Source organism: Pecten maximus, chromosome 13 (genome assembly GCF_902652985.1).
Source record: "Pecten maximus chromosome 13, xPecMax1.1, whole genome shotgun sequence".
Taxonomy (NCBI): domain Eukaryota; kingdom Metazoa; phylum Mollusca; class Bivalvia; order Pectinida; family Pectinidae; genus Pecten; species Pecten maximus.
Genome location: NC_047027.1, coordinates 11,462,023 through 11,473,359, shown reverse-complemented (window position 1 = coordinate 11,473,359; position 11,337 = coordinate 11,462,023). Strand labels below are relative to the sequence as shown.

The 11,337-nt window shown below is 41.4% G+C and overlaps 2 protein-coding genes across 3 annotated transcripts in view; both read left to right on the top strand.

Annotated features, from left to right (window-relative positions):
• The first annotated feature begins 257 nt into the window (after positions 1-257).
• LOC117340335 overlaps positions 258-11,337 on the top strand; it is an 87,467-nt gene continuing 76,387 nt past the window's right edge. For both annotated transcript variants that reach the window (XM_033902098.1, XM_033902099.1), the window contains exon 1: positions 258-415. The gene's annotated coding sequence lies outside the window, so the exon portion shown is untranslated. The remainder of the gene's footprint in view (positions 416-11,337) is intronic.
• LOC117340431 (trichohyalin-like) overlaps positions 10,396-11,337 on the top strand; it is a 43,218-nt gene continuing 42,276 nt past the window's right edge. Inside the window, exon 1 of the mRNA XM_033902191.1 lies at positions 10,396-10,407. Coding sequence (XP_033758082.1) covers positions 10,396-10,407 — 12 coding nt within the window. The remainder of the gene's footprint in view (positions 10,408-11,337) is intronic.

Below are 11,337 nucleotides of genomic sequence, written 5' to 3'. Positions count from 1 at the left end.
AGTTTTATCTTGGTGTTGCCGTTTATTCTGTTTTGTCGTGTTTTAGACACAAGCTATCTATGGTTTAAGTGTTGTGTGTTTTTAGTCTCTCACATTACGCCCGGTGTTTAGCTATACTGTACTTGTGTCTGCGATAGCAAAGCGGCCGTCTCACGTCTAAATGATAACTGATTATAGGCGTTCAGTTTACTCCCCGTGATACGCTGACAGACCCATCCGAGTCACGCATGCGCCGAGCGGCTTGCGGTGAAGCGACCGTGGCCGTATACATGTGTGTGTAAGTAATGGATTTGTACCGCCTCTAAAATACGTAATTCTCACGGCGTGTTACCGTGTTTTTTCTGGATTTCCTATGACGGATTTGTTCTACATTCTGTGTGAATTGTTCCATTGGCTGTATACTACCATCTCGGAGGTAAGTGAATTATTGTCAACTTTTACTCTATACAATGTACCACTGTATAATTTTTCTTCATCTCTCCATCCCTACAAACATCTGTTGTCTGTGACAACAGATGTATATGCTTTTCTATAACATTCCTAGGTGATTACACACAGTATTTTAAAACACAGTCAGGCCCTGACAATCCTAAACATAGTGTAACCTTCGTCCATCACCTAAGATCAGCGAAAGTCACATGACAGCGGCTATGACGTAACGTGGCGTAAAAATGTCATAGTAACGTTTTCACCGACCATGTTCTATGTTGTGTTTTATCTTACAGGTTTAATCTCTGGTAAGATCTCATTAATATTGGATGTAATTGAAATCTCGTGTTGAGAGTCGCGCGCGCTCGTGCATACACCTGTCGCTTTAAATGGAGAATTGTTTGAGGCGAATTATTAGTCATTGTCTATTTGGTAAATTATGTTCTTGATTTATTTAAGAGAACATTATACTATACACACATTATACTATACACACATTATACTATACACACATTATACTATACAAACATTATACTATACACACATTATACTATACACACATACTATACACACATACTATACACACATTATACTATACACACATACTATACACACATTATACTATAAATATAGACAACTTTCTACCTGTAAAACACATGATACTATATATACACAGACAACCTGTTCATTGTAATTATAGAACACACAGTTCACGTGTATAACGACCACCTGTATAACACGGTTCACGTGTATAACGAACACCTGTAGATCACGGTTCACGTGTATAACGACCATCTGTAGAACACGGTTCACGTGTATAACGACCACCTGTAGAACTCGGTTCACGTGTATAACGACCTCCTGTAGAACTCGGTTCACGTGTATAACGACCTCCTGTATAACACGGTTCACGTGTATAACGACCACCTGTAGAACACGGTTCACGTGTATAACGACCACCTGTATAACACGGTTCACGTGTATAACGACCACCTGTAGATCACGGTTCACGTGTATAACGACCACCTGTAGATCACGGTTCACGTGTATAACGACCACCTGTAGAACACGGTTCACGTGTATAACGACCACCTGTATAACACGGTTCACGTGTATAACGACCACCTGTAGAACACGGTTCACGTGTATAACGACCACCTGTAGAACACGGTTCACGTGTATAACGACCACCTGTATAACACGGTTCACGTGTATAACGACCACCTGTAGATCACGGTTCACGTGTATAACGACCACCTGTAGATCACGGTTCACGTGTATAACGACCACCTGTAGATCACGGTTCACGTGTATAACGACCACCTGTAGAACACGGTTCACGTGTATAACGACCACCTGTATAACACGGTTCACGTGTATAACGACCACCTGTAGATCACGGTTCACGTGTATAACGACCACCTGTAGAACACGGTTCACGTGTATAACGACCACCTGTATAACACGGTTCACGTGTATAACGACCACCTGTAGAACACGGTTCACGTGTATAACGACCTCCTGTAGAACACGGTTCACGTGTATAACGACCTCCTGTAGAACACGGTTCACGTGTATAACGACCACCTGTAGAACACGGTTCACGTGTATAACGACCACCTGTAGAACACGGTTCACGTGTATAACGACCACCTGTAGATCACGGTTCACGTGTATAACGACCTCCTGTATAACACGGTTCACGTGTATAACGACCACCTGTAGAACACGGTTCACGTGTATAACGACCTCCTGTAGAACACGGTTCACGTGTATAACGACCTCCTGTAGAACACGGTTCACGTGTATAACGACCTCCTGTATAACACGGTTCACGTGTATAACGATCTCCAGTTCATTATGATTATATAGAACACGGTTCACGTGTATAACGACCTCCTGGATAACACGGTTCACGTGTATAATGACCACATGTTCATTATGATTATATAGAATACGGTTCACGTGTATAGGAACGTCTTGACCATTACGAAAATTTTAGCGAACAGCGTTCACATGTATAGTGATTCAGTGAACACCTGTGCAAAATGACAGTTTGAAAAGACCAATTCATTGTACAGAAACCTTTATAAAGCGACGATCAAACTACATTATCAGTTTAAAAGCGACTACGTTTTTACAAGGGTGAAGATGAAGTATGCCATTCGTCTGTGTCAAACGAGAACATAAGCACGTGACACAGTTCTACAGATCAGCATCAAAGGCAGTATACATTTCCTTGGGGCGAATTCACGAATAAGATACGACGACATTTACATAATTGAAACAAAACCGAAGGTTGTGTGTAATACTACACTATAGTAGACTTTCTCTGATTGTAAATTCACTACACATGTGTATATATATGTGTGTGTGTGCTGTCTGCAGACAGGCGCGCGCGGCAGGTGAGAGAGGGCTGTCATTTCAAATTAACGCCTTTGCTCTTCGTGCCGGCGACAGTTTGTGTTCTGCAGTTGTTGAGCAGAATTCGATATGATCGGGAAAATTACGTTGGCGGAGTTGATGGAGGTGAGAAATGGTGAGGGTAGAGTAGGGATGAGGAGGTGAGGATCTGACCAGAGATAACAGATACGCGTCGTCAATCTAGATTAGATTTTATTGTGTGAGGGCAGAGGAAGGCTTAGCTTTTATGATGAGTTGGTGTATTGTCACATGGACTTACAGAATTTGTTACAGTTTACATGTATTTTGACCTCCCCTAGTGTGTATAGTACAATCATGTATATGTGGCCACACTAGGGGAGGTCCAAATACATGTAGACTATCACAAATTCTCAAGTCCCTGTGTATTGAGTGATGGTAGGGGAAGGATTAGATTTATAATAATTGGTGTATTGAGTGAGGGTAGGGGGGTTTAGATTTATGATAATTGGTGTATTGAGTGAGGGTAGGGGGAGGATTAGATTTATAAAAATTGGTGTATTGAGTGATGGTAGGGGGAGGATTAGATTTATGATAATTGGTGTATTGAGTGATGGTAGGGGGGTCTAGATTTATGATAATTGGTGTATTGAGTGTTGGTAGGGGGAGGATTAGATTTATAATAATTGGTGTATTGAGTGAGGGTAGGGGGGTTTAGATTTGTGATAATTGGTGTATTGAGTGAGGGTAGGGGGGAGGATTAGATTTGTGTTAATTGGTATATTGAGTGAGGGTAGGGGGGTTTGGATTTATGATAATTGGTGTATTGAGTGAGGGAAGGGGAGGATTAGATTTGTGATAATTGGTGTATTGAGTGAGGGTAGGGGGAGGATTAGATTTGTGTTAATTGGTGTATTGAGTGAGGGTAGGGGGGTTTGGATTTATGATAATTGGTGTATTGAGTGAGGGTAGGGGGGTTTAGATTTATAATAATTGGTATATTGAGTGAGGGAAGGGGAGGATTAGATTTGTGTTAATTGGTGTATTGAGTGAGGGTAGGGGAGGATTAGATTTGTGTTAATTGGTGTATTGAGTGAGGGTAGGGGGAGGATTAGATTTGTGTTAATTGGTGTATTGAGTGAGGGTAGGGGAGGATTAGATTTGTGTTAATTGGTGTATTGAGTGAGGGTAGGGGAGGATTAGATTTATGTTAATTGGTGTATTGAGTGAGGGTCGGGGCGGCTTCGCTTTGTGTTCCTTGGTGTCTTGCGTGCGGGTCGGGGGCGGCTTCGCTTTGTGCTCCTTGGTCTCTTGCGTGCCGGTCGCGGGCGGCTTCTATTTGTGCTCCTTGGTGTCTTGCGTGCGGGTCGGGGGGTTTCGCTTTGTGTTCCTTGGTGTCTTGGCGTGCGGGTCGGGGGGTTTCGCTTTCTCCTCCTTGGTGTCTTGCGTGCGGGTCGGGGGGTTTCGCTTTCTCCTCCTTGGTGTCTTGCGTGCGGGTCGGGGGCGGCTTCGCTTTGTGCTCCTTGGTGTCCTTGCGTGCTGGTCGGGGCGGCTTCGCTTTTGTTCGTTCCTGTCTTGCGTGCGGGTCGGGGCGGCTTCGCTTTCTGCTCCTTGGTGTCTTGCGTGCGGGTCGTGGCCGGTTCGCTTTGGTGCTCCTTGGTCTCTTGCGTGCTGGTCGGGGCCGGCTTCGCTTTTGCTCCTTGGTCTCTTGCGTGCGGGTCGCGGGCGGCTTCTCTTTGTTCCTTGGTGTCTTGTGTGCGGGTCGGGGGGGTTTGCTTTTGCTCCTTGGTGTTTGGTGCGGGTCGGGCAGGCTTTACTTTCTCCTCATTGGTTGTATTGAGTGAGGGTATGGGGCGGCTTAGCTTTGTGCTAATTGGTGTACTTGTGTGGGGTTGGGGGACGCCTCGTTTCTACCTAATTGGTGTTTGCGTTGGGGTCGGGGGGTTTCGTTTGTGTTCACTTGGTGTTTGCGTGGGGTCGGGGGGCTTGTTTGTGCTCCATTGCTGTTTGGTGGGTGGGGAACGGTTAGGTTTGTGCTACCTTGGTGTCTTGCGTGGGGTAGGGGGGTTTAGATTGGTGATAATTGGTGTATTGAGTGAGGGTAGGGAAGGCTTATATTTATAATAATTGGTGTATTGAGTGAGGGTAGGGGAGGATTAGATTTGTGTTAATTGGTGTATTGAGTGAGGGTAGGGGAGGATTAGATTTGTGATAATTGGTGTATTGAGTGAGGGTAGGGGAGGATTAGATTTGTGATAATTGGTGTATTGAGTGAGGGTAGGGAGGATTAGATTTGTGTTAATTTGTGTATTGAGTGAGGGTAGGGGGAGGATTAGATTTGTGATAATTGGTGTATTGAGTGAGGGTAGGGGAGGATTAGATTTGTGATAATTGGTGTATTGAGTGAGGGTAGGGGGAGGATTAGATTTGTGATAATTGGTGTATTGAGTGAGGGTAGGGGAGGATTAGATTTGTGATAATTGATGCACTGATTGAAGTCAAGGTTACGTGACAGCCTGATCAAAATATCTTTACACCAAATACCGCCCACTCAATTCTTTCAAAAATAAGAAATGTTATCCTTTTCCTTAAGGGTTTTACATTAAGTCTGACTAAATTGAAAACGAGATACCTCTCAATATTACCAAACTCCGGGATACCTTGGCATGGTTAGTCGCGATACAACGACTGGTGGGCCTTCAGTCTGGGGACATATTGAATGGCTCATAATCAATTATATATCCAATATGATGGTTATAAGTCTGCAATCATTTTCCACAGCACTGGATATCATTTTACTCTCGATACTGTCACTTCAATTACTATTGAATGTAACATTTGACATTATAGGATTTTGATGGAGTGTTAATACCGGCTTTCAAGGTTACTTAGAAAAATAAAAAATCTAATTTTTGGGTCCTCGAGAACATACTTTACACCACGTAACTGACCTTCCGCGACAGACTGACCATGTCGAGGTTTGACGTGTGATCATTACCATGGAAACTCGAGACGTGTTGTCATTAAAATACCATTTGTGTCAAATTATAATGTCGGATAGTATGGAAGTCATTACGGCTTCTATTTAGATTAACCCGTCAAGAAACAACAAAAGAAGGGAAAACCACTTTTAAAGAAAACCGAGTTTACGTGGCACTATGACAATACGACCAGGTGTTTCGGAAGAGTAAACGTTCCTTCACCAACACCCGCTATGTTCATCAGAGCGTAACGTTACGTTGATACTGACGTTATTTGGAATGACGAAGCAGTGAAATGAGTGAGAGTGAAACATACTGTAGTCTTAGCGACCGGAAGTCTTTACGAGTTATACGGATACTGTATGTGTACGTCAATCCTCTCTCACCCTGTATATCTACTAGTATATATCTATTCTAAAGTACAACGACTTCCCGCCGCGTGAAAGTAGTTTTGGATTGTGTTACCACTATATACGTATAGGACAGATCGGGATCTTATGAACTTCCTGGTTCACTATCATACCTTAAAGACAACAGGATGTTCTGCAGGTTTACTAAATTCATCCGTCATAGCATTAGCATATTAACCAATCCGTCAAACAACCTCTAGCCAAGCAGCGCATAAATTGTTTCTAGTATCGGACTATCGAGGTAGACCTAGGACGTTTAAGGCATGGATAGTTACATTGCAATACATCCCGGGACACGTCGGTGTCATGGAGACGTGGTCAATACATGTACAAGTGTACGAGTATGTCAGCACGTGCAAGTATTCTAAATCATAGTTTTCACCAGATGGCGTTCATAACACCAGATACATATCTGAGGGACTAATAAATTCAGATCATATTGATTGAAGGATTTGGTCGATAAAGTAATTAATTTGGCATGTAGCTGATATCGTGTCGTAAAGGTCAATTAAAACACTAATTATGATATAACTGTACAAACGACACATGTTTCCTCGCGGGACTGGAGAAGTTCAGTCTGGTTGTATCAGGGTACAGTTTTATTTACAGCGAGCCTAAAGTTGCTTGACAAAAGACGTTATTGTATCGTTTTAGCGTTATCTGCCTTATCCCTCTGATAGCCTGACAATTTGTAATATAATCCTTTGTTTGTCCTTGGTTTATTAACTATGGGCGATAATATACTGCGAGAAAGAACTGGAATCGAACTCGGGTCTTCGGCGTGATAATCCCCGGCTCTACCTCCTGGGCCAAATGAACTGTGTAGCGTGTCAATTTGTTACATCTATTTTGTTATCAATTGACTCGCAATATCCTGCCTGATACGTCCTGATTCTATACAAATAGAATTGTAATAAATTGGCACACTCTATCAGCTGTGTTAGAGACGTAATTAGACTAACAAGTCACATCGATCCGTTCGTTTTCCACCTGCATGACGATTGCTTTAGATGGAGATATAAGTCTCTACCTGTAAAACGAAGGCGACTATAGGTTTCCTCTCCGACCCTGCGTCTGTCTGTCCGTCTGTCTTTCCGTCTGTCCGTCCGTCTGTCTGTCCGTCTGTCTGTCTGTCTGTCAGTCCTTCCACTCGGTTTTTCGCACTTTTCTCAGTCATGTTTTTGCGGTCAAGGTCACTGGTATTATTTTGGCGGGGGCCAGGAGACATGTTTTACAATATCAAGCACTTTTGTTGTATGTACCATATATCCTTAAGAGATATATACAATTCTGTCATGCCAAGATACCGTCCACTGAAAGGCCGTAATAGTTGACGTTAAACCCGTCAATAACTAATATGAATCCCTAGTAAGGATAATTAAGTTCGTTAGATCATCGCGTCATCATCAGAAGGCGATACGTCTACAAGTTAACCTGAGTTACCTTAATATACTGCGAAATAATTCGAAAACTTTTAAAACTTAAAACTTTTAATTCGTTGAAATGTATAATGTATTCGTGACCATTGTTGGCGCCTCGTGGTGACCACGGTTGACCATTGTTGACCACTGCTGGTCCGTGTGTCTTAGCCGCAATTTTGATATTGATAATTTCTGATTTCTGATATAAAGAATTATTAACATGCATAAACGAAATAATTTCATTTTTTACCGGATTATACAATATAACGCCTTTTGTGTTTACTCCTTGTAAAGAGTGTATTAACACAATGAAACAATGTCATACGTGTCTTAAATGGGTGTACTTGTAAGTGGTTATTTCTGGTTACATTGGGATACACTAAAAAGCGATAAAGCCAACTACCACTGGCGTCAATCGGATACACTAAAAAGTGACAAAGCCAACTATCACTGGTGTCAATCAGATACACTAAAAAGTGACAACACCATCTACCACTGGTGTCAATCAGATACACTAAAAAGCGATAAAGCCAACTACCACTGGCATCAATCAGATACACTAAAATGCGACAAAGCCATCTACCACTGGTGTCAATCAGATACACTAAAAAGTGACAAAGCCCACTTACACTTGCGTCAATCAGATATATAGTCAACTTCCACTGGCGTCAATCAGATACACTAAAATGACAAAGCCATCTACGCCTGGCATCGCGATCTACCACGAAAGTGACCGTTATGTACAACTAAGATGACACCGCGATCTGCTCCCCATGCAGTTTTGAGGATTACTGACGGGTTCCTCTTGTGTACCTCATGTTATATACCTATTACCTATACGCTGTCAATACGCTGTTATACGGTAGTTGTTCGTTAGAAACACTTTAAGTAAGTTATGTGGTCGTCCAGAACACGTCCAATACGTCAACATGTATACTTCTATGCGTTGGTATAAGTTATCTATACGTTATCGATACTTTCTAGGTAAGTAACTAATACCTTATGTATACGTTCAAACTCGTTATGAACACGGTATATATACATGTGCGCCCAAAATAAAAAATAAAAAAACGAAAGTTAAGCATATGCCAACGTTTTAGAGAACTTTTATAAATTTTTCATGCGTCGGCATATGTTGGCTAAAACGTTAAGGTGTGACGGCTATTTAGTTTAGTGTATTTCAATCAGATTAACAGTGAATCATCATAGGAACAGGAAAATCAAATGTAGTGGAATGTTGTTATCCGCTTCGAGGTCCAAAATTACGGGAATGTTTGTGACAATACTCTATATTAAGATATTTCACCATTATTGCATTGCTTATACATATCCACACGACCTATACATGCCCTTTGTGCATCTTGTATCATATTTTATATTCCCCGCGCTCTGTTGAAGTGTACATCACACAATTCCAACACATTGGATACTGCCTAGTGCCATCTCACATTACCACTTCCTGTTCTTTGACGGTTGATGGCAGCTAAAGAGCTGTTGTCATGACGACCCTATTGCTATGTATTTCGGTTACAGAACATGGATATTAACTTTGCTCACTTAAGCTGTACAATAAGACACTACCCATAATAGATCTGTCAAAATGGCGTCGTCGACATTTCCCCAAGATCATATCTTGGTCATTGATGTTCACCTTAATTCGTCTAGCAAAGGTCTCCCAAGCAGATAGCTGGTACTGTGAGTGTTATCGGTGAGAGGGATTACAAAAGGTTTATTTCTTAGTCGTTTAACACTTTACATTACTACGATAGTTTGACGAATGTCAGTACATGTACACGATACAATAGGTTTGACGAATGTCTGTACACGTACACGATACAATAGGTTTTACAGACGTCTGTACACGTTCACTGTACAATAGGTTTGACGAATGTCTGTACATGTACACGTTACAATAGGTCTAACGATTGTCTGTACACGTACACGGTACAATAGGTTTAACGTCTGTACACGTACACTGTACTATAGGTTTGACGGACGTCTGTACACTTGACAAACTGTAACTAATGCCATGGTTATATTAGCGACAGAAAGGTCATCAATTCTCCTTCCCAGCGTAGATGACGACATAACTGATAAATAATTCACGACAATAATCTCCGTCATAGAGACGCTTGGAGTAAATAATTACCTAATAAACGGGCAATACAATTTAACACGCCCATGTCATTTTTCGAGTTCATTGACTGGCTACAATTTGTATATATGTATTTCGTCTCTTGTTCCGGGTCTCTTACTTATTCGTTTGTGTTGAAAATCTGGTTCGTCATTTCGTATAAATGTATTATTTCAGAAATTCAGACAAACATCTTTACGGACGTGCGTGATACATGTTTCAAAAGTCTCTGTCTATGGTCGCCTGAAAGTAACGTAGTATCACTAGCCGTCCCTTATTCCATAGATATCTTAATAGCAGGCCCATATAGGTCAGTAACATATAACTTTACTAGAATAATGAGGTTTTTGTTTTCAATAGTAAATATTGGTCAAGTTAAGTCTCGTTTACATAATGCCATGTTATTGCTCACAACTGATGGGATACTTTCTGGACTCTGCAACAAAGTCTGACCGCTGAGAACTTAGAACGCAGACGTTTCCAGAGATACCTACAATAACAGCCGGTCAAATTACCGAATATCCGGGGTTGGTTTCTTAATTAGTTTTTACATCTGGAATGTGTAAGCTCATAGACCGCATGCATTTCCAGGGTTTCAATCATCCGTAACCCCTCGGGGATTACCGTATTACGCGACAATGCCCGATGAGGTCTGTTGTATGCATATCTCATTTCAAATAGTTTGTTTTAATTCAACTGTTAACAAATTAAACCATCATAATAAGTATTAATATCGTGATTCTTAATTGAAAATTCCGAGAAAGAGTTTCTATAGATTTCACTGACTGCATGACTCGGATGTTGTGTTATTTCGGGCTCAGCTACACGCTGGGCTACATGTTTATCATTATTTCTTACATAAACGTTTATTTAGAGCTATATATATATATATTCATAACCTGAGTGGATACATGACTGTTATATATATCTATAAGCAATGTTACTTCCCAACACAATATTTAACTATCAATCTCTAGATAATTACATTATAACAGCGAGCATATCTTTTTAAGAGGAAATGCAGGTAAAGACGTATCGACTTGCGTGTGAGATGTAGTTCTATCAATAGACGTTGGCTAGGGGCGTATATTGTAATTGTTAAGGTAGTAATAACGACAGTACAGACAAGTACATGTATATTGTCGAATGTTCGGGGCAAATTCACCTGGATGGTCCTGCTTACTACTGCATGTATATTTGGGGACCTGGTGGTGAGGGTTAGGGTTAGGTGATGGGGGTGAGGGACGGTTCGGTCAAACCGATTCATCACTTAAGGTAATGGTTCGGTATATCGGTATAAATATGCATGGATTTTACCAATTTCAGGTTAGGAGAGGGAGGGGAGGGGGCGGCGGCAGTAGGGTGATTCGTTTAAACTTAAACTATTCACCAAAGAGAGGCAGTTGAATCCCTCATGATAGAATTTATATTATGGACCCGCCTCTGATGAAATAACCAAGTCCATTGCCATCAGTACTTCCGTGTTTTTATGTTGAAGGTGATATCATACTTACAGATGTGATTACGTCGCTGGGTGTTATATATATAACTATAGATATCATACTTACAGATGTCCGTCC